This window comes from Hyla sarda, chromosome 4, assembly GCF_029499605.1.
Source record: "Hyla sarda isolate aHylSar1 chromosome 4, aHylSar1.hap1, whole genome shotgun sequence".
Taxonomy (NCBI): Eukaryota; Metazoa; Chordata; class Amphibia; order Anura; family Hylidae; genus Hyla; species Hyla sarda.
Window position 1 is genome coordinate 271,907,246 of NC_079192.1, and position 24,885 is coordinate 271,932,130.

A 24,885-nucleotide genomic window follows, 5' to 3' on the forward strand; every position below is an offset into this window, starting at 1 on the left:
TACGTGTGTAGCTCTCGCACCATTGTAATGATACTATAGTGCAGTGTTTGCTGGTCCTGTAGGTATTAGTACTATAGTAATGTACTTGTAGGTGTTATTATACTAGTACTATACGTGTGTAGCCCTCACACCATTGTAATGATACTATAGTGCAGTGTTTGCTGGTCCTGTAGGTAATAGTACTATAGTTATGCACTTGTAGGAGTAATTATACTAGTACTATACGTGTGTAGCTCTCGCACCATTGTAATGATACTATAGTGCAGTGTTTGCTGGTCCTGTAGGTAATAGTACTATAGTTATGCACTTGTAGGTGTTATTATACTAGTACTATACGTGTGTAGCCCTCACACCATTGTAATGATACTATAGTGCAGTGTTTGCTGGTCCTGTAGGTAATAGTACTATAGTTATGCACTTGTAGGAGTAATTATACTAGTACTATACGTGTGTAGCTCTCGCACCATTGTAATGATACTATAGTGCAGTGTTTGCTGGTCCTGTAGGTAATAGTACTATAGTTATGCACTTGTAGGTGTTATTATACTAGTACTATACGTGTGTAGCCCTCACACCATTGTAATGATACTATAGTGCAGTGTTTGCTGGTCCTGTAGGTAATAGTACTATAGTTATGCACTTGTAGGTGTTATTATACTAGTACTATACGTGTGTAGCTCTCGCACCATTGTAATGATACTATAGTGCAGTGTTTGCTGGTCCTGTAGGTTATAGTACTATAGTTATGTACTTGTAGGTGTTATTATACTAGTACTATATGTGTGTAGCTCTCACACCATTGTAATGATACTATAGTGCAGTGTTTGCTGGTCCTGTAGGTAATAGTACTATAGTTATGCACTTATAGGTGTTATTATACTAGTACTATACGTGTGTAGCTCTCGCACCATTGTAATGATACTATAGTGCAGTGTTTGCTGGTCCTGTAGGTAATAGTACTATAGTTATGCACTTATAGGTGTTATTATACTAGTACTATACGTGTGTAGCTCTCGCACCATTGTAATGATACTATAGTGTAGTGTTTGCTGGTCCTGTAGGTAATAGTACTATAGTTATACACTTGTAGGTGTTATTATACTAGTACTATACGTGTGTAGCTCTCGCACCATTGTAATGATACTATAGTGCAGTGTTTGCTGGTCCTGTAGGTAATAGTACTATAGTAATGCACTTGTAGGTGTTATTATACTAGTACTATATGTGTGTAGCTCTTGCACCATTGTAATGATACTATAGTGCAGTGTTTGCTGGTCCTGTAGGTAATAGTACTATAGTAATGCACTTGTAGGTGTTATTATACTAGTACTATACGTGTGTAGCTCTCGCACCATTGTAATGATACTATAGTGCAGTGTTTGCTGGTCCTGTAGGTAATAGTACTATAGTAATGTACTTGTAGGTGTTATTATACTAGTATTATACGTGTGTAGCCCTCACACCATTGTAATGATACTATAGTGCAGTGTCTGCTGGTCCTGTAGGTAATAGTACTATAGTAATGTACTTGTAGGTGTTATTATACTAGTACTATACGTGTGTAGCTCTCGCACCATTGTAATGATACTATAGTGCAGTGTTTGCTGGTCCTGTAGGTAATAGTACTATAGTAATGCACTTGTAGGTGTTATTATACTAGTACTATACGTGTGTAGCTCTCGCACCATTGTAATGATACTATAGTGCAGTGTTTGCTGGTCCTGAAGGTAATAGTACTATAGTTATGCACTTGTAGGTGTTATTATACTAGTACTATACGTGTGTAGCTCTCGCACCATTGTAATGATACTATAGTGCAGTGTCTGCTGGTCCTGTAGGTAATAATACTATAGTTATGCACTTGTAGGAGTTATTATACTAGTACTATACGTGTGTAGCCCTCACACCATTGTAATGATACTATAGTGAGGTGTTTGCTGGTCCTGTAGGTAATAGTACTATAGTAATGCACTTGTAGGTGTTATTATACTAGTACTATATGTGTGTAGCTCTTGCACCATTGTAATGATACTATAGTCCAGTGTTTGCTGGTCCTGTAGGTAATAGTACTATAGTAATGTACTTGTAGGTGTTATTATACTAGTACTATACGTGTGTAGCTCTCGCACCATTGTAATGATACTATAGTGCAGTGTTTGCTGGTCCTGTAGGTAATAGTACTATAGTTATGCACTTGTAGGAGTTATTATACTAGTACTATACGTGTGTAGCTCTCGCACCATTGTAATGATACTATAGTGAGGTGTTTGCTGGTCCTGTAGGTAATAGTACTATAGTTATGCACTTGTAGGTGTTATTATACTAGTACTATATGTGTGTAGCTCTCGCACCATTGTAATGATACTATAGTGCAGTGTTTGCTGGTCCTGTAGGTAATAGTACTATAGTTATGCACTTGTAGGTGTTATTATACTAGTACTATACGTGTGTAGCTCTCGCACCATTGTAATGATACTATAGTGCAGTGTCTGCTGGTCCTGTAGGTAATAGTACTATAGTTATGCACTTGTAGGGGTTATTATACTAGTACTATATGTGTGTAGCTCTCGCACCATTGTAATGATACTATAGTGCAGTGTTTGCTGGTCCTGTAGGTAATAGTACTATAGTTATGCACTTGTAGGTGTTATTATACTAGTACTATACGTGTGTAGCTCTCGCACCATTGTAATGATACTATAGTGCAGTGTTTGCTGGTCCTGTAGGTAATAGTACTATAGTAATGCACTTGTAGGTGTTATTATACTAGTACTATACGTGTGTAGCTCTCACACCATTGTAATGATACTATAGTGCAGTGTTTGCTGGTCCTGTAGGTAATAGTACTATAGTAATGCACTTGTAGGTGTTATTATACTAGTACTATACGTGTGTAGCTCTCGCACCATTGTAATGATACTATAGTGCAGTGTTTGCTGGTCCTGTAGGTAATAGTACTATAGTTATACACTTGTAGGTGTTATTATACTAGTACTATATGTGTGTAGATCTCACACCATTGTAATGTTACTATAGTGCAGTGTGTGCTGGTCCTGTAGGTAATAGTACTATAGTTATACACTTGTAGGTGTTATTATACTAGTACTATATGTGTGTAGCCCTCACACCATTGTAATGATACTATAGTGCAGTGTTTGCTGGTCCTGTAGGTAATAGTACTATAGTTATACACTTGTAGGTGTTATTATACTAGTACTATACGTGTGTAGCTCTTGCACCATTGTAATGATACTATAGTGTAGTGTTTGCTGGTCCTGTAGGTAATAGTACTATAGTAATGCACTTGTAGGAGTTATTATACTAGTACTATACGTGTGTAGCTCTCGCACCATTGTAATGATACTATAGTGCAGTGTTTGCTGGTCCTGTAGGTAATAGTACTATAGTTATACACTTGTAGGTGTTATTATACTAGTACTATACGTGTGTAGCTCTCGCACCATTGTAATGATACTATAGTGCAGTGTTTGCTGGTCCTGTAGGTAATAGTACTATAGTTATGCACTTGTAGGTGTTATTATACTAGTACTATACGTGTGTAGCTCTCGCACCATTGTAATGATACTATAGTGCAGTGTTTGCTGGTCCTGTAGGTAATAGTACTATAGTAATGTACTTGTAGGTGTTATTATACTAGTACTATACGTGTGTAGCTCTCGCACCATTGTAATGATACTATAGTGCAGTGTTTGCTGGTCCTGTAGGTAATAGTACTATAGTAATGCACTTGTAGGTGTTATTATACTAGTACTATACGTGTGTAGCTCTTGCACCATTGTAATGATACTATAGTGCAGTGTTTGCTGGTCCTGTAGGTAATAGTACTATAGTAATGCACTTGTAGGTGTTATTATACTAGTACTATATGTGTGTAGCTCTTGCACCATTGTAATGATACTATAGTGCAGTGTTTGCTGGTCCTGTAGGTAATAGTACTATAGTAATGCACTTGTAGGTGTTATTATACTAGTACTATATGTGTGTAGCTCTTGCACCATTGTAATGATACTATAGTGCAGTGTTTGCTGGTCCTGTAGGTAATAGTACTATAGTAATGCACTTGTAGGTGTTATTATACTAGTACTATATGTGTGTAGCTCTCGCACCATTGTAATGATACTATAGTGCAGTGTTTGCTGGTCCTGTAGGTAATAGTACTATAGTAATGCACTTGTAGGTGTTATTATACTAGTACTATTCGTGTGTAGCCCTCACACCATTGTAATGATACTATAGTGCAGTGTTTGCTGGTCCTGTAGGTAATAGTACTATAGTTATGCACTTGTAGGAGTTATTATACTAGTACTATACGTGTGTAGCTCTCGCACCATTGTAATGATACTATAGTGCAGTGTTTGCTGGTCCTGTAGGTAATAATACTATAGTTATGCACTTGTAGGTGTTATTATACTAGTACTATTCGTGTGTAGCCCTCACACCATTGTAATGATACTATAGTGCAGTGTTTGCTGGTCCTGTAGGTAATAGTACTATAGTTATGCACTTGTAGGAGTTATTATACTAGTACTATACGTGTGTAGCTCTCGCACCATTGTAATGATACTATAGTGCAGTGTTTGCTGGTCCTGTAGGTAATAGTACTATAGTAATGCACTTGTAGGTGTTATTATACTAGTACTATACGTGTGTAGCCCTCACACCATTGTAATGATACTATAGTGCAGTGTTTGCTGGTCCTGTAGGTAATAGTACTATAGTTATGCACTTGTAGGTGTTATTATACTAGTACTATACGTGTGTAGATCTCGCACCATTGTAATGATACTATAGTGCAGTGTTTGCTGGTCCTGTAGGTAATAGTACTATAGTTATGCACTTGTAGGTGTTATTATACTAGTACTATTCGTGTGTAGCCCTCGCACCATTGTAATGATACTATAGTGCAGTGTTTGCTGGTCCTGTAGGTAATAGTACTATAGTTATGCACTTGTAGGTGTTGTTATACTAGTACTATTCGTGTGTAGCCCTCGCACCATTGTAATGATACTATAGTGCAGTGTTTGCTGGTCCTGTAGGTAATAGTACTATAGTTATGCACTTGTAGGTGTTATTATACTAGTACTATACGTGTGTAGCTCTCGCACCATTGTAATGATACTATAGTGCAGTGTTTGCTGGTCCTGTAGGTAATAGTACTATAGTAATCCACTTGTAGGTGTTATTATACTAGTACTATACGTGTGTAGCTCTCGCTCCATTGTAATGATACTATAGTGCAGTGTTTGCTGGTCCTGTAGGTAATAGTACTATAGTTATGCACTTGTAGGTGTTGTTATACTAGTACTATACGTGTGTAGCTCTCGCACCATTGTAATGATACTGTAGTGCAGTGTTTGCTGGTCCTGTAGGTAATAGTACTATAGTTATGCACTTGTAGGTGTTATTATACTAGTACTATACGTGTGTAGCTCTCGCACCATTGTAATGATACTGTAGTGCAGTGTTTGCTGGTCCTGTAGGTAATAGTACTATAGTAATGCACTTGTAGGTGTTATTATACTAGTACTATATGTGTGTAGCTCTCGCACCATTGTAATGATACTATAGTGCAGTGTTTGCTGGTCCTGTAGGTAATAGTACTATAGTTATGCACTTGTAGGTGTTATTATACTAGTACTATACGTGTGTAGCTCTCGCACCATTGTAATGATACTATAGTGCAGTGTCTGCTGGTCCTGTAGGTAATAGTACTATAGTTATGCACTTGTAGGGGTTATTATACTAGTACTATACGTGTGTAGCTCTCGCACCATTGTAATGATACTATAGTGCAGTGTTTGCTGGTCCTGTAGGTAATAGTACTATAGTTATGCACTTGTAGGTGTTATTATACTAGTACTATACGTGTGTAGCTCTCACACCATTGTAATGATACTATAGTGCAGTGTTTGCTGGTCCTGTAGGTAATAGTACTATAGTTATGCACTTGTAGGTGTTATTATACTAGTACTATACGTGTGTAGCTCTCACACCATTGTAATGATACTATAGTGCAGTGTTTGCTGGTCCTGTAGGTAATAGTACTATAGTAATGAACTTGTAGGAGTTATTATACTAGTACTATACGTGTGTAGCTCTCGCACCATTGTAATGATACTATAGTGCAGTGTTTGCTGGTCCTGTAGGTAATAGTACTATAGTTATGCACTTGTAGGTGTTATTATACTAGTACTATACGTGTGTAGCTCTCGCACCATTGTAATGATACTATAGTGCAGTGTTTGCTGGTCCTGTAGGTAATAGTACTATAGTAATCCACTTGTAGGTGTTATTATACTAGTACTATACGTGTGTAGCTCTCGCTCCATTGTAATGATACTATAGTGCAGTGTTTGCTGGTCCTGTAGGTAATAGTACTATAGTTATGCACTTGTAGGTGTTGTTATACTAGTACTATACGTGTGTAGCTCTCGCACCATTGTAATGATACTGTAGTGCAGTGTTTGCTGGTCCTGTAGGTAATAGTACTATAGTTATGCACTTGTAGGTGTTATTATACTAGTACTATACGTGTGTAGCTCTCGCACCATTGTAATGATACTGTAGTGCAGTGTTTGCTGGTCCTGTAGGTAATAGTACTATAGTAATGCACTTGTAGGTGTTATTATACTAGTACTATATGTGTGTAGCTCTCGCACCATTGTAATGATACTATAGTGCAGTGTTTGCTGGTCCTGTAGGTAATAGTACTATAGTTATGCACTTGTAGGTGTTATTATACTAGTACTATACGTGTGTAGCTCTCGCACCATTGTAATGATACTATAGTGCAGTGTCTGCTGGTCCTGTAGGTAATAGTACTATAGTTATGCACTTGTAGGGGTTATTATACTAGTACTATACGTGTGTAGCTCTCGCACCATTGTAATGATACTATAGTGCAGTGTTTGCTGGTCCTGTAGGTAATAGTACTATAGTTATGCACTTGTAGGTGTTATTATACTAGTACTATACGTGTGTAGCTCTCACACCATTGTAATGATACTATAGTGCAGTGTTTGCTGGTCCTGTAGGTAATAGTACTATAGTTATGCACTTGTAGGTGTTATTATACTAGTACTATACGTGTGTAGCTCTCACACCATTGTAATGATACTATAGTGCAGTGTTTGCTGTCCTGTAGGTAATAGTACTATAGTAATGCACTTGTAGGTGTTATTATACTAGTACTATATGTGTGTAGCTCTCGCACCATTGTAATGATACTATAGTGCAGTGTTTGCTGGTCCTGTAGGTAATAGTACTATAGTTATGCACTTGTAGGTGTTATTATACTAGTACTATACGTGTGTAGCTCTCGCACCATTGTAATGATACTATAGTGCAGTGTCTGCTGGTCCTGTAGGTAATAGTACTATAGTTATGCACTTGTAGGGGTTATTATACTAGTACTATACGTGTGTAGCTCTCGCACCATTGTAATGATACTATAGTGCAGTGTTTGCTGGTCCTGTAGGTAATAGTACTATAGTTATGCACTTGTAGGTGTTATTATACTAGTACTATACGTGTGTAGCTCTCACACCATTGTAATGATACTATAGTGCAGTGTTTGCTGGTCCTGTAGGTAATAGTACTATAGTTATGCACTTGTAGGTGTTATTATACTAGTACTATACGTGTGTAGCTCTCACACCATTGTAATGATACTATAGTGCAGTGTTTGCTGGTCCTGTAGGTAATAGTACTATAGTAATGAACTTGTAGGAGTTATTATACTAGTACTATACGTGTGTAGCTCTCGCACCATTGTAATGATACTATAGTGCAGTGTTTGCTGGTCCTGTAGGTAATAGTACTATAGTTATGCACTTGTAGGTGTTATTATACTAGTGCTATACGTGTGTAGCTCTCGCACCATTGTAATGATACTATAGTGCAGTGTTTGCTGGTCCTGTAGGTAATAGTACTATAGTTATGCACTTGTAGGTGTTATTATACTATATGTGTGTAGCTCTCGCACCATTGTAATGATTCTATAGTGCAGTGTTTGCTGGTCCTGTAGGTAATAGTACTATAGTAATGAACTTGTAGGAGTTATTATACTAGTACTATACGTGTGTAGCTCTCGCACCATTGTAATGATACTATAGTGCAGTGTTTGCTGGTCCTGTAGGTAATAGTACTATAGTTATGCACTTGTAGGTGTTATTATACTAGTACTATATGTGTGTAGGTCTCGCACCATTGTAATGATACTATAGTGCAGTGTTTGCTGGTCCTGTAGGTAATAGTACTATAGTTATGCACTTGTAGGAGTTATTATACTAGTACTATACGTGTGTAGCCCTCACACCATTGTAATGATACTATAGTGCAGTGTCTGCTGGTCCTGTAGGTAATAGTACTATAGTAATGCACTTGTAGGTGTTATTATACTAGTACTATACGTGTGTAGCTCTCGCACCATTGTAATGATACTATAGTGCAGTGTTTGCTGGTCCTGTAGGTAATAGTACTATAGTTATGCACTTGTAGGTGTTATTATACTAGTACTATACGTGTGTAGCTCTCGCACCATTGTAATGATACTATAGTGCAGTGTTTGCTGGTCCTGTAGGTAATAGTACTATAGTTATACACTTGTAGGTGTTATTATACTAGTACTATACGTGTGTAGCTCTCGCACCATTGTAATGTTACTATAGTGCAGTGTTTGCTGGTCCTGTAGGTAATAGTACTATAGTAATGTACTTGTAGGTGTTATTATACTAGTACTATACGTGTGTAGCTCTTGCACCATTGTAATGATACTATAGTGCAGTGTTTGCTGGTCCTGTAGGTAATAGTACTATAGTAATGCACTTGTAGGTGTTATTATACTAGTACTATACGTGTGTAGCTCTTGCACCATTGTAATGATACTATAGTGCAGTGTTTGCTGGTCCTGTAGGTAATAGTACTATAGTAATGCACTTGTAGGTGTTATTATACTAGTACTATTCGTGTGTAGCCCTCACACCATTGTAATGATACTATAGTGCAGTGTTTGCTGGTCCTGTAGGTAATAGTACTATAGTAATGTACTTGTAGGTGTTATTATACTAGTACTATACTTGTGTAGCCCTCACACCATTGTAATGATACTATAGTGCAGTGTTTGCTGGTCCTGTAGGTAATAGTACTATAGTTATGCACTTGTAGGAGTAATTATACTAGTACTATACGTGTGTAGCTCTCGCACCATTGTAATGATACTATAGTGCAGTGTTTGCTGGTCCTGTAGGTAATAGTACTATAGTTATGCACTTGTAGGTGTTATTATACTAGTACTATACGTGTGTAGCCCTCACACCATTGTAATGATACTATAGTGCAGTGTTTGCTGGTCCTGTAGGTAATAATACTATAGTAATGCACTTGTAGGTGTTATTATACTAGTACTATACGTGTGTAGCCCTCACACCATTGTAATGATACTATAGTGCAGTGTTTGCTGGTCCTGTAGGTAATAGTACTATAGTTATGCACTTGTAGGTGTTATTATACTAGTACTATACGTGTGTAGCTCTCGCACCATTGTAATGATACTATAGTGCAGTGTTTGCTGGTCCTGTAGGTTATAGTACTATAGTTATGCACTTGTAGGTGTTATTATACTAGTACTATACGTGTGTAGCTCTCACACCATTGTAATGATACTATAGTGCAGTGTTTGCTGGTCCTGTAGGTAATAGTACTATAGTTATGCACTTATAGGTGTTATTATACTAGTACTATACGTGTGTAGCTCTCGCACCATTGTAATGATACTATAGTGCAGTGTTTGCTGGTCCTGTAGGTAATAGTACTATAGTAATGTACTTGTAGGTGTTATTATACTAGTACTATACGTGTGTAGCTCTCGCACCATTGTAATGATACTATAGTGCAGTGTTTGCTGGTCCTGTAGGTAATAGTACTATAGTTATGCACTTGTAGGTGTTATTATACTAGTACTATACGTGTGTAGCTCTCGCACCATTGTAATGATACTATAGTGCAGTGTTTGCTGGTCCTGTAGGTAATAGTACTATAGTTATGCACTTGTAGGTGTTATTATACTAGTACTATACGTGTGTAGCTCTCGCACCATTGTAATGATACTATAGTGCAGTGTTTGCTGTCCTGTAGGTAATAGTACTATAGTAATGCACTTGTAGGTGTTATTATACTAGTACTATACGTGTGTAGCTCTCGCACCATTGTAATGATACTATAGTGCAGTGTTTGCTGGTCCTGTAGGTAATAATACTATAGTAATGCACTTGTAGGTGTTATTATACTAGTACTATACGTGTGTAGCTCTCGCACCATTGTAATGATACTATAGTGAGGTGTTTGCTGGTCCTGTAGGTAATAGTACTATAGTTATGCACTTGTAGGTGTTATTATACTAGTACTATATGTGTGTAGCTCTCACACCATTGTAATGATACTATATTGCAGTGTTTGCTGGTCCTGTAGGTAATAGTACTATAGTAATCCACTTGTAGGTGTTATTATACTAGTACTATACGTGTGTAGCCCTCACACCATTGTAATGATACTATAGTGCAGTGTTTGCTGGTCCTGTAGGTAATAGTACTATAGTTATGCACTTGTAGGTGTTATTATACTAGTACTATACGTATGTAGCTCTCGCACCATTGTAATGATACTATAGTGCAGTGTTTGCTGGTCCTGTAGGTAATAGTACTATAGTTATGCACTTGTAGGTGTTATTATACTAGTACTATACGTGTGTAGATCTCGCACCATTGTAATGATACTATAGTGCAGTGTTTGCTGGTCCTGTAGGTAATAGTACTATAGTTATGCACTTGTAGGTGTTATTATACTAGTACTATACGTGTGTAGCCCTCACACCATTGTAATGATACTATAGTGCAGTGTTTGCTGGTCCTGTAGGTAATAGTACTATAGTTATACACTTGTAGGTGTTATTATACTAGTACTATACGTGTGTAGCTCTCGCACCATTGTAATGATACTATAGTGCAGTGTTTGCTGGTCCTGTAGGTAATAGTACTATAGTAATGCACTTGTAGGTGTTATTATACTAGTACTATACGTGTGTAGATCTCGCACCATTGTAATGATACTATAGTGCAGTGTTTGCTGGTCCTGTAGGTAATAGTACTATAGTTATGCACTTGTAGGTGTTATTATACTAGTACTATACGTGTGTAGCTCTCGCACCATTGTAATGATACTATAGTGCAGTGTTTGCTGGTCCTGTAGGTAATAGTACTATAGTAATCCACTTGTAGGTGTTATTATACTAGTACTATACGTGTGTAGCTCTCGCTCCATTGTAATGATACTATAGTGAGGTGTTTGCTGGTCCTGTAGGTAATAGTACTATAGTTATGCACTTGTAGGTGTTGTTATACTAGTACTATACGTGTGTAGCTCTCGCACCATTGTAATGATACTGTAGTGCAGTGTTTGCTGGTCCTGTAGGTAATAGTACTATAGTTATGCACTTGTAGGTGTTATTATACTAGTACTATACGTGTGTAGCTCTCGCACCATTGTAATGATACTGTAGTGCAGTGTTTGCTGGTCCTGTAGGTAATAGTACTATAGTAATGCACTTGTAGGTGTTATTATACTAGTACTATATGTGTGTAGCTCTCGCACCATTGTAATGATACTATAGTGCAGTGTTTGCTGGTCCTGTAGGTAATAGTACTATAGTTATGCACTTGTAGGTGTTATTATACTAGTACTATACGTGTGTAGCTCTCGCACCATTGTAATGATACTATAGTGCAGTGTCTGCTGGTCCTGTAGGTAATAGTACTATAGTTATGCACTTGTAGGGGTTATTATACTAGTACTATACATGTGTAGCTCTCGCACCATTGTAATGATACTATAGTGCAGTGTTTGCTGGTCCTGTAGGTAATAGTACTATAGTTATGCACTTGTAGGTGTTATTATACTAGTACTATACGTGTGTAGCTCTCACACCATTGTAATGATACTATAGTGCAGTGTTTGCTGGTCCTGTAGGTAATAGTACTATAGTTATGCACTTGTAGGTGTTATTATACTAGTACTATACGTGTGTAGCTCTCACACCATTGTAATGATACTATAGTGCAGTGTTTGCTGGTCCTGTAGGTAATAGTACTATAGTAATGAACTTGTAGGAGTTATTATACTAGTACTATACGTGTGTAGCTCTCGCACCATTGTAATGATACTATAGTGCAGTGTTTGCTGGTCCTGTAGGTAATAGTACTATAGTTATGCACTTGTAGGTGTTATTATACTAGTACTATACGTGTGTAGCTCTCGCACCATTGTAATGATACTATAGTGCAGTGTTTGCTGGTCCTGTAGGTAATAGTACTATAGTAATCCACTTGTAGGTGTTATTATACTAGTACTATACGTGTGTAGCTCTCGCTCCATTGTAATGATACTATAGTGCAGTGTTTGCTGGTCCTGTAGGTAATAGTACTATAGTTATGCACTTGTAGGTGTTGTTATACTAGTACTATACGTGTGTAGCTCTCGCACCATTGTAATGATACTGTAGTGCAGTGTTTGCTGGTCCTGTAGGTAATAGTACTATAGTAATGTACTTGTAGGTGTTATTATACTAGTACTATACGTGTGTAGCTCTCGCACCATTGTAATGATACTATAGTGCAGTGTCTGCTGGTCCTGTAGGTAATAGTACTATAGTTATGCACTTGTAGGTGTTATTATACTAGTACTATACGTGTGTAGCTCTCGCACCATTGTAATGATACTGTAGTGCAGTGTTTGCTGGTCCTGTAGGTAATAGTACTATAGTAATGCACTTGTAGGTGTTATTATACTAGTACTATATGTGTGTAGCTCTCGCACCATTGTAATGATACTATAGTGCAGTGTTTGCTGGTCCTGTAGGTAATAGTACTATAGTTATGCACTTGTAGGTGTTATTATACTAGTACTATACGTGTGTAGCTCTCGCACCATTGTAATGATACTATAGTGCAGTGTCTGCTGGTCCTGTAGATAATAGTACTATAGTTATGCACTTGTAGGGGTTATTATACTAGTACTATACGTGTGTAGCTCTCGCACCATTGTAATGATACTATAGTGCAGTGTTTGCTGGTCCTGTAGGTAATAGTACTATAGTTATGCACTTGTAGGTGTTATTATACTAGTACTATACGTGTGTAGCTCTCACACCATTGTAATGATACTATAGTGCAGTGTTTGCTGGTCCTGTAGGTAATAGTACTATAGTTATGCACTTGTAGGTGTTATTATACTAGTACTATACGTGTGTAGCTCTCACACCATTGTAATGATACTATAGTGCAGTGTTTGCTGTCCTGTAGGTAATAGTACTATAGTAATGCACTTGTAGGTGTTATTATACTAGTACTATATGTGTGTAGCTCTCGCACCATTGTAATGATACTATAGTGCAGTGTTTGCTGGTCCTGTAGGTAATAGTACTATAGTTATGCACTTGTAGGGGTTATTATACTAGTACTATATGTGTGTAGCTCTCACACCATTGTAATGATACTATAGTGTAGTGTTTGCTGGTCCTGTAGGTAATAGTACTATAGTTATGCACTTGTAGGTGTTATTATACTAGTACTATACGTGTGTAGCTCTCGCACCATTGTAATGATACTATAGTGCAGTGTCTGCTGGTCCTGTAGGTAATAGTACTATAGTTATGCACTTGTAGGGGTTATTATACTAGTACTATACGTGTGTAGCTCTCGCACCATTGTAATGATACTATAGTGCAGTGTTTGCTGGTCCTGTAGGTAATAGTACTATAGTTATGCACTTGTAGGTGTTATTATACTAGTACTATACGTGTGTAGCTCTCACACCATTGTAATGATACTATAGTGCAGTGTTTGCTGGTCCTGTAGGTAATAGTACTATAGTTATGCACTTGTAGGTGTTATTATACTAGTACTATACGTGTGTAGCTCTCACACCATTGTAATGATACTATAGTGCAGTGTTTGCTGGTCCTGTATGTAATAGTACTATAGTTATGCACTTGTAGGGGTTATTATACTAGTACTATACGTGTGTAGCTCTCACACCATTGTAATGATACTATAGTGCAGTGTTTGCTGGTCCTGTAGGTAATAGTACTATAGTAATGAACTTGTAGGAGTTATTATACTAGTACTATACGTGTGTAGCTCTCGCACCATTGTAATGATACTATAGTGCAGTGTTTGCTGGTCCTGTAGGTAATAGTACTATAGTTATGCACTTGTAGGTGTTATTATACTAGTGCTATACGTGTGTAGCTCTCGCACCATTGTAATGATACTATAGTGCAGTGTTTGCTGGTCCTGTAGGTAATAGTACTATAGTTATGCACTTGTAGGTGTTATTATACTATATGTGTGTAGCTCTCGCACCATTGTAATGATACTATAGTGCAGTGTTTGCTGGTCCTGTAGGTAATAGTACTATAGTAATGAACTTGTAGGAGTTATTATACTAGTACTATACGTGTGTAGCTCTCGCACCATTGTAATGATACTATAGTGCAGTGTTTGCTGGTCCTGTAGGTAATAGTACTATAGTTATGCACTTGTAGGTGTTATTATACTAGTACTATATGTGTGTAGGTCTCGCACCATTGTAATGATACTATAGTGCAGTGTTTGCTGGTCCTGTAGGTAATAGTACTATAGTTATGCACTTGTAGGTGTTATTATACTAGTACTATACGTGTGTAGCTCTCGCACCATTGTAATGATACTATAGTGCAGTGTTTGCTGGTCCTGTAGGTAATAGTACTATAGTAATGCACTTGTAGGTGTTATTATACTAGTACTATACGTGTGTAGCTCTCGCACCATTGTAATGATACTATAGTGCAGTGTTTGCTGGTCCTGTAGGTAATAGTACTATAGTAATGAACTTGTAGGAGTTATTATACTAGTACTATACGTGTGTAGCCCTCACACCATTGTAATGATACTATAGTGCAGTGTCTGCTGGTCCTGTAGGTAATAGTACTATAGTAATGCACTTGTAGGTGTTATTATACTAGTACTATACGTGTGTAGCTCTCGCACCATTGTAATGATACTATAGTGCAATGTTTGCTGGTCCTGTAGGTAATAGTACTATAGTTATGCACTTGTAGGGGTTATTATACTAGTACTATACGTGTGTAGCTCTCGCACCATTGTAATGATACTATAGTGCAGTGTTTGCTGGTCCTGTAGGTAATAGTACTATAGTTATGCACTTGTAGGTGTTATTATACTAGTACTATACGTGTGTAGCTCTCACACCATTGTAATGATACTATAGTGCAGTGTTTGCTGGTCCTGTAGGTAATAGTACTATAGTAATGTACTTGTAGGTGTTATTATACTAGTACTATACGTGTGTAGCTCTCGCACCATTGTAATGATACTATAGTGCAGTGTTTGCTGGTCCTGTAGGTAATAATATTATAGTAATGCACTTGTAGGTGTTATTATACTAGTACTATACGTGTGTAGCTCTCGCACCATTGTAATGATACTATAGTGCAGTGTTTGCTGGTCCTGTAGGTAATAGTACTATAGTTATGCACTTGTAGGTGTTATTATACTAGTACTATACGTGTGTAGCTCTCGCACCATTGTAATGTTACTATAGTGCAGTGTTTGCTGGTCCTGTAGGTAATAGTACTATAGTTATGCACTTGTAGGTGTTATACTATATGTGTGTAGCTCTCGCACCATTGTAATGATTCTATAGTGCAGTGTTTGCTGGTCCTGTAGGTAATAGTACTATAGTAATGAACTTGTAGGAGTTATTATACTAGTACTATACGTGTGTAGCTCTCGCACCATTGTAATGATACTATAGTGCAGTGTTTGCTGGTCCTGTAGGTAATAGTACTATAGTTATGCACTTGTAGGTGTTATTATACTAGTACTATATGTGTGTAGGTCTCGCACCATTGTAATGATACTATAGTGCAGTGTTTGCTGGTCCTGTAGGTAATAGTACTATAGTTATGCACTTGTAGGTGTTATTATACTAGTACTATACGTGTGTAGCTCTCGCACCATTGTAATGTTACTATAGTGCAGTGTTTGCTGGTCCTGTAGGTAATAGTACTATAGTTATGCACTTGTAGGTGTTATTATACTATATGTGTGTAGCTCTCGCACCATTGTAATGATACTATAGTGCGGTGTTTGCTGGTCCTGTAGGTAATAGTACTATAGTTATACACTTGTAGGTGTTATTATACTAGTACTATACGTGTGTAGCTCTCGCACCATTGTAATGATACTATAGTGCAGTGTTTGCTGGTCCTGTAGGTAATAGTACTATAGTTATGCACTTGTAGGTGTTATTATACTATACGTGTGTAGCCCTCACACCATTGTAATGATACTATAGTGCGGTGTTTGCTGGTCCTGTAGGTAATAGTACTATAGTTATACACTTGTAGGTGTTATTATACTAGTACTATACGTGTGTAGCTCTCGCACCATTGTAATGATACTATAGTGCAGTGTTTGCTGGTCCTGTAGGTAATAGTACTATAGTAATGAACTTGTAGGAGTTATTATACTAGTACTATACGTGTGTAGCCCTCACACCATTGTAATGATACTATAGTGCAGTGTCTGCTGGTCCTGTAGGTAATAGTACTATAGTAATGCACTTGTAGGTGTTATTATACTAGTACTATACGTGTGTAGCTCTCGCACCATTGTAATGATACTATAGTGCAATGTTTGCTGGTCCTGTAGGTAATAGTACTATAGTTATGCACTTGTAGGGGTTATTATACTAGTACTATACGTGTGTAGCTCTCACACCATTGTAATGATACTATAGTGCAGTGTTTGCTGGTCCTGTAGGTAATAGTACTATAGTAATGCACTTGTAGGTGTTATTATACTAGTACTATACGTGTGTAGCTCTCGCACCATTGTAATGATACTATAGTTTAGTGTTTGCTGGTCCTGTAGGTAATAGTACTATAGTTATGCACTTGTAGGTGTTATTATACTAGTACTATACGTGTGTAGCTCTCACACCATTGTAATGATACTGTAGTGCAGTGTTTGCTGGTCCTGTAGGTAATAATACTATAGTTATGCACTTGTAGGTGTTATTATACTAGTACTATATGTGTGTAGCTCTCACACCATTGTAATGATACTGTAGTGCAGTGTTTGCTGGTCCTGTAGGTAATAGTACTATAGTAATGCACTTGTAGGTGTTATTATACTAGTACTATACGTGTGTAGCTCTCGCACCATTGTAATGATACTATAGTGCAGTGTTTGCTGGTCCTGTAGGTAATAGTACTATAGTAATGCACTTGTAGGTGTTATTATACTAGTACTATACGTGTGTAGCTCTCGCACCATTGTAATGATACTATAGTGCAGTGTTTGCTGGTCCTGTAGGTAATAGTACTATAGTAATGCACTTGTAGGTGTTATTATACTAGTACTATACGTGTGTAGCTCTCACACCATTGTAATGATACTATAGTGCAGTGTTTGCTGGTCCTGTAGGTAATAGTACTATAGTTATGCACTTGTAGGTGTTATTATACTAGTACTATACGTGTGTAGCTCTCACACCATTGTAATGATACTATAGTGCAGTGTTTGCTGGTCCTGTAGGTAATAGTACTATAGTTATGCACTTGTAGGTGTTATTATACTAGTACTATACGTGTGTAGCTCTCACACCATTGTAATGATACTATAGTGCAGTGTTTGCTGGTCCTGTAGGTAATAGTACTATAGTTATGCACTTGTAGGTGTTATTATACTAGTACTATACGTGTGTAGCTCTCGCACCATTGTAATGATACTATAGTGCGGTGTTTGCTGGTCCTGTAGGTAATAGTACTATAGTTATGCACTTGTAGGTGTTATTATACTAGTACTATACGTGTGTAGCCCTCACACCATTGTAATGATACTATAGTGCAGTGCTTGCTGGTCCTGTAGGTAATAGTACTATAGTTATGCACTTGTAGGTGTTGTTATACTAGTACTATACGTGTGTAGCTCTATACGTGTGTAGCTCTCGCACCATTGTGATGATCCTATAATGTGGCGAGTATAGATAACAATATTGTAATCCTGTGGGGGCACCACCACTTTTATTATCATAAGGCTGGAGGGAGGGGGATTTAACCTTGAGTTTTTGTCTTTAGTCCCCCAACAAACACAAGGAAGAGGCTGCCGACCTGGTTGTTACTCCTGCTCTGCAGCACAATGGTTCAGCCCTGACAGCTAGGCGTCTCCCTCCAGCCCCCTCTCCCAATGATGGAAAGCCGGCAGTAGAGGAGGGGGAGTGGGGGAGAGACATGTCAGTGCAGGGAGACCTCTCACACACACCACACTCTCAATCACAGCCAGGCAAGTTTACCACACTCTGCCCCTCTGGGGCACCTCACTGCCAAGGAAACCTGCTGCCTCTGGGGAGAGGACTGACTCATTGTGAGGAGCCAGGTGAGGGCAGTGTACACATAGCGGTGACAGGTCCCCAGTGGATGCCCATACGTACCCCCTGCCCCCAGCCTGTCTCACCTACCTAACCGGGCACCACCACTACCAGCGGGGGCTATGGAAAGGTTTCTGGGCTTCGTCAGGCAGATCCGAAGATCCAGGAGAAGGAAAGGCAAGAAGTATCGACCTGAGGAGGATTACCACGAAGGCTACGAGGATGTCTATTACTACGCTTCCGAGCATTTCAGAAGTAAGAGCCGTGTGTGTGTTATGTGGGTACAGCAGGTGTTGTGTCGGCTGCTCTGCTGCTGCAATACATTGTGTAACAGACGGGAATATGCTGCAATTCAGTGCGTAACCAGCAGATTGTACTATATGTGTACACAGCGTCAGTCCAGCTGTATCTTGTGGGGAAGTTACACAGGTACCATTTCCAACTCTACACCTGGTTACATCAAGCCTCTTGCAGTCTATGTCTCTTCTTATACTTAGTGCTGGACCCAGGGCTCAAATCCTGCAGGAACGCGTGGGAACTGAGTTCCTGCACTTTTTTTCACAGCAGGAACACCGTTCCGATTAGCAGAAGCCCCTTGAGTGAATGAGTTCTCTCACTGTTTTTCCTAGACTTGACCCCTGGCCGTATCCATATGATCAGGTTGGTGGTCACATTGTCCAATACCGTCTTCAGTCCATGGAGTTGTCCTGAGAGAACAATCCTCCTCATCTTCACCCTTTAGGGCGCCCGGTGATAGTCATGGGACCAGTGTTCTGGATAGGATGGAGAACTTTTTTCATGTTTGAGAGAAATACATGGAAAATGATACAATTTCTACAAATGTGTGTGTGAACAGAGCCTAGGGCAGTGGTCTTCAACCTGCGGACCTCCAGATGTTGCAAAACTACAACTCCCAGCATGCCCGGACAGCCAACGGCTATCCGGGCATGCTGGGAGTTGTAGTTTTGCAACATCTGGAGGTCTGCAGGTTGAAGACCACTGGTCTAGGGGATGCAGTTTGTATGTATTTGTTGACTACTGGAATATTTTAGGGGTTTGTATAGGTATGGTTTGGCATCCTAAATAATTTTTCTATTCCTTTTGTCCAGGTCTATCCTCTGCATTGTCTTGTGCATCGCATGACTGTCTACTATGTATTTGTACCTGGCAGATCTCTTCACAGTACACCAGTATATCTATTCTCTGTATGTAATCTGGTGCCTTTATGTGATGTCCTATTGCAGTGGTCTTCAACCTGCGGACCTCCAGATGTTGCAAAACTACAACTCCCAGCATGCCCGGACAGCCAATGGCTGTCCGGGCATGCTGGGAGTTGTAGTTTTGCAAAATCTGGATGTCCGCAGGTTGAAGACCACTATCCTATTATGTTTTTTAACCTTTTTGTAATTCCCAATAAAGATATGTCTTCATTTTTCACATTTAGTTTGTGGTGCACTATGTTCTGATTTAGGTGTATCCTACTGGAATATTTTTGTAGCACTTACTTATAGTACACTTAGGGTTTAATTCACATGGCGGAATTCTACCTCAGATTAAAGCCCATAGACTTCTATGGGATTCCGCACTCCCATTCACACTTCAGAATTTCCGCAAGGAGTGTGAATGGGAGTGCGGAATCCAATAGAAGTCTATGGGCTATAATTTGAGGAGGAAATTCTGCCGAGTGTATAGACCCTTGGGGGGGAAAGATGGTGCATGCGGCTGGACAATGCCAGTGTGGGCATCTTTCACATTCATTTTTCAATTAAGAAAATTTTAAGAAACCTTTTTATATGATCAGTCATCCTATAAGCGTCTGGAAAGCCAATCCCCCATGTGCTGGTAGGTGTCATTGGGACTTTATGCACATCGGGCTCAGAATGAATACAGTGGGTTCATTAACCCCAATAAATGCCCACCCTATCTTCCTCTTTTATATAGATGGCTGAGGGTTCCCTATTAATAGTGTATATAACCTTCAACGGTGTCATCACGGGGGCCCTAAAACACCAAGGGGAGCCCATGTAAAAACTTTCAGACTACTTTCTCCAGACGAGTCTATGGGGTGGACATGAACTTTCTTTGCTCCTGTGGTGACATTTTACTTAATATGTGTGTAATGTTGGTGTACAGTGATTTAGTATTATAGGTTAATGGGTCCCAATTAGAGATGAGTGAACTTACAGTAAATTCGATTCGTCACGAACTTCATGGCTCGGCAGTTGATGACTTATACTGCATAAATTAGTTCAGCCTTCAGGTGGTCCGGTGGGCTGGAAAAGGTGGATACAGTCCTGGGAAAGAGTCACCTGAAAGCTGAACTAATTTATGCAGGAAAAGTCAGCAACTGCCGAGCCGAGAAGTTCGTGACGAATCGAATTTACTGTAAGTTCGCTCATCTCTAGTCCCGATATGTCTAATATAGCCTTTGTATCTTTATTATTGCTATTATTATTTATTTATTATTATAATGATTATTATTACAGTCGTCCCTCAAGTTACAATGTTAATTGGTTCCGGGACGACCATTGTATGTTGAAACCATTGTATGTTGAGACCAGAACTCTATGGAAACCTGGTAATTGGTTCTGAAGCCACCAAAATGTCATCCGAAAATAGGAAAAAGTGAGGATTAAAGAAAAATAAGTAGATAACTAATATAGATATAGCAAATCCTTCCATATAAAAGTAAGAAAGATCTGCTGGGAGCTGTAAATCACTGTCTATTTCAGTGTTTCCCAACCAGGGTGCCTCCAGCTGTTGCAAAACTACAACTCCCAGCATGCCCGGACAGCCGTTGGCTGTCCGGGCATGCTGGGAGTTGTAGTTTTGCAACAGCTGGAGACACCCTGCTTGGGAAACAATGGTTTATGTAGAGGACTGGAGCTTCTTCAGGGTCCTATACAGTACACACAGTGTCCCAAATGGAGCCGCCCTTACTTGGTGTCCAAAGGCGCAGCTAACCCTGGCACAGGTAAGGTGTAGTACAGAACTTGTAGTTCCTCCCTGTACTGTAGGGGGCGCTACTAGACACCAGTGCATGCACTTCAGTAATAGAGGTGATTTACCAGTAAAATGCCCATTCTGATTGGTCAGTTCCTCCAGTTGTGACACGTTTCGCAGATCTGGACTGTCTGTAGCATTGTATGTTGAGTCTGGTTTCAAGTTACAGTGGTCCAGAAAAGACCATTGTATGTTGAAACTATTGTATGTTGAGGCCATTGTAAGTTGAGGGATCACTGTATTTTGATTTCTTGTTGAATCCTGTGGATTTTTGTGGTGGTTGATCTTATTTATTAGGCGGATATGATACGCAGTGTATGTACTCCATGCCTGCATTGTTTATTCTGGTCTTATCTGTTGTAACTGCAGTGTGAACATGATCATTCCTGCAAGCTAGAATCCTGCTTGTAAATTGTCCTGAAAAGACAACAGTTACCCAACTGTAAGGGGGGAGGAGGGGGTCTTTCCCATATTTGGTGTAGCTGTCACTCCTTTCTTCTCTTGGCCTGTCTCAGACTTGTCCCTTTAGTTTACCAATAGCCCGATCTGCCCGAGGAGACAGTGGCAGGCAAACTACAGGCCATGCAGTATTCACTGAGCCTGGTGTGTCATATTGCATTATGTGTGCATTGGTGACAGTAATCTTTGCTTTCCACAAAGAAAGATTTCAAGAAAGACTGCCACTTCTTTATCATTGGTCCACCAAGAACCGAAAACTAAATCAAATCCAAAGCAATATTGCCTTAAAGGGGTATTCCAGGGAAAAACTTTTATTTATTTATTTATATATATATATATATATCAACTGGCTCCAGAAAGCTAAACAGATTTGTAAATGACTTCTATAAAGAAATCTCAATCCTTCCAATAATTATCAGCTGCTGAAGTTGAGTTGTTTTTTCTGTCTGGCAACAGTGCTCTCTCCTGACATCTCTGCTTGTCTTGGGAACTGCACAGTACTACTCTGGACAGTTCCCGAGACAGGTGTCATCAGAGAGCACTTAGACAGAAAAGAACAACTTAACTTCAGCAGCTCATAAGTACTGAAAGGATTAAGATTTATTAATAGGAGTAATATGCAAATCTGTTTAACTTTCTGGAGCCAGTTGAGATATATATATATATAGATAGATAGATAGATAGATAGATATCTCAAGTTTTTTCCTGGATAACCCCTTTAAAGTATTAATGTCGTATACAAAGGCTCACTTCCTATACAGTTTTGTATATGTAATTCCTTCAGGTTAAACAGTACCTGATTCTAACTAAAAATGAATCTAAAGTAGTGATATCATTTATCACCTTGGCACTGTCTATTGTATGGTCATTGATGTATTCATTCTGCATATCATAAATTGGTTTATTATAAATATTTTAAACCATAAAGTAGAAGAATCCAAAAACAGCCCCATTACTATAAGGATACCACTACTATAAAGATGCATTTCAGGAAGTCTAAGAAGGAGATTTATAAAGCTCAGTAGTGATTTTCTTTGTGTAAAAAAAAAAAAAAAAAGTCGCAAGTACGACTTTTCTATACATGCTACGACTTTTTGATTTTTGCTCATTCCAAAGCAGAATTCTGAAATCTGCTCACGTAGTAATTTTTGTAATTTTTTTTTACTTTGCAGTGGTCATGTATTTATCAAATGTGATAGTCACTATTTATGAAGAAAAAAAGTTGCATCTCCATTTAGAAGTGGCATATGTATTCCAGGTCCAACCTGGCTTACAGAAAGTGTATACGTCTGCAGAAAAGGACATTAACACCCACTTTAACAACTGCTCTTGTTCTGCATCATGAAACAAAGCTACCACATTAATGTTAATATTAATTATAGAAAAAATAATTATATAACTAATAACTATTAATTTTAAGGTTGAAAATACACACTGCACACCTTGTTCATTTTAGGACAGGTACATGCTGGCATACCCACGACATTTTAAAATGAATGTTGTGTTAAAATAGAATAAGGCACAAAATAATTGTGTAAGAAATTTGACAGACTACATAACCCATATGTGGCACTAAAATTTTTCTTTAAAAAAAAAAAAAGAAGCACCCATAGTAATACAGCTTTATTCACATTTTGGGGGGGGGGGGGGTGTAACGTAACGAGCTGTTTTTTTTTTGTGGCTTCACTATTGTTTATGTGCCTGTTTGTGCTGCGCTGTCTTCCTTCCTGATGTAAACTCCGGCCTCAGTGTAGCGACGCAAGACTCCGCCCACCATCATCACAAAATGCGGGCTCAAAATTAAACAAAAAAGCCTCCAGAGTATAGATATTCATGGTGCGGCATAGTAGGTTTTTAGTATTTTTTCATTTCTGAGGAGGGTGGATGGGTTGTTGCGGGATAGTTGGAGTGCAGCTATTTAGTGCCAGGCAGGCCAGCCAGGGTGTCACCCGATGCGGTACGCCCCCCTCCCCGTCACTCTCTAGCAATCTTACTGGTAATAAAGGGTAGATAAAGAACTTTGGCTATTAACATAAGGGAAAACTTCTGCTTTAAAAAAAATGCTTTTGTAAGCGGGTTTCCCGGGTTTTGCTTACGTGTGATTTATTTATTAAGGTCATGTGACTATTTGATAAATAGGTCGCATGTAAGCAAAAGTATGTAAAAAAATAAATAAAATTGTCATATAAAAGCCATACGTTTGAAAAGAATGATAAATCTCCTAAATCTTTAAATTCCATGAGGGTTCCTTGCTTCTTGGTGTGGAAAGAGTTACGGTTCCACATTAGGATGCTCTCTGTGTAATTCATCTGTGAATGAACCACTGCAAATGTTTCCATTAGAGTTCATTGTTTTGCAGATCACTCAAGCACACCATGATCAGAAGTGCTACACTAGGTTAGATGTATTCGAGCAATTACGGAATGTTTTCGAGCATACCTCCTCTGGAGGTGCAACGGGGAATATATCAAGGGAGAGCACAAATTCCTGTTCCCCATTGCTTCCCTGCAGCTGTCAACAAATTATAGACTATTTTACAAAAGTCCATAGCAAACCTTAAAACCATCTCCAATGGGGGTCTAATGTTATTAAAGGATCCCTTCTAATCTGACATTCTTTGGTCTACCTTCTGCACCTGCATGACCGGTCAGTGACCATACCTTATGTATTCCATTAAAACCTACTTATCGAACATACATTTCTTTTAATATAGCCTCACTTTTTCAGAATCTAGAAGGAAATTGAATAGGTATTCTCCCATAATGCTGTGTAACAGGTGCTCCTATAAGCTTTGATGGTGATCTGAGGAAAGATTCTGCATAGTTGTCCTGACTGTTGTCTTCAATGACCATATGCTATTTTATTACTGTCTGTAACATGCATTCCATTTGTAGGTAATAGATGAGCCATAAAAAT

The 24,885-nt window shown here is 38.6% G+C and overlaps 1 protein-coding gene across 10 annotated transcripts in view; it reads left to right on the top strand.

The window, feature by feature from the left end:
• Positions 1–24,885, top strand: part of GRIP1 (glutamate receptor interacting protein 1) — a 598,139-nt gene that overhangs the window by 254,040 nt on the left and 319,214 nt on the right. For 2 of the 10 annotated variants that reach the window (XM_056574227.1, XM_056574216.1), the window contains exon 1: positions 18,334–18,762. The exons of 2 other annotated variants lie outside the window; for them this stretch is intronic. In XM_056574227.1, the coding sequence (XP_056430202.1) occupies positions 18,630–18,762 (133 nt within the window). In that variant the 5' untranslated portion in view covers positions 18,334–18,629. Of the gene's footprint in view, positions 1–18,329; positions 18,763–24,885 lie in introns of those variants that run through there. 6 more of the 10 variants (XM_056574225.1, XM_056574226.1, XM_056574199.1 and 3 more) reach the window with 6 other exon arrangements.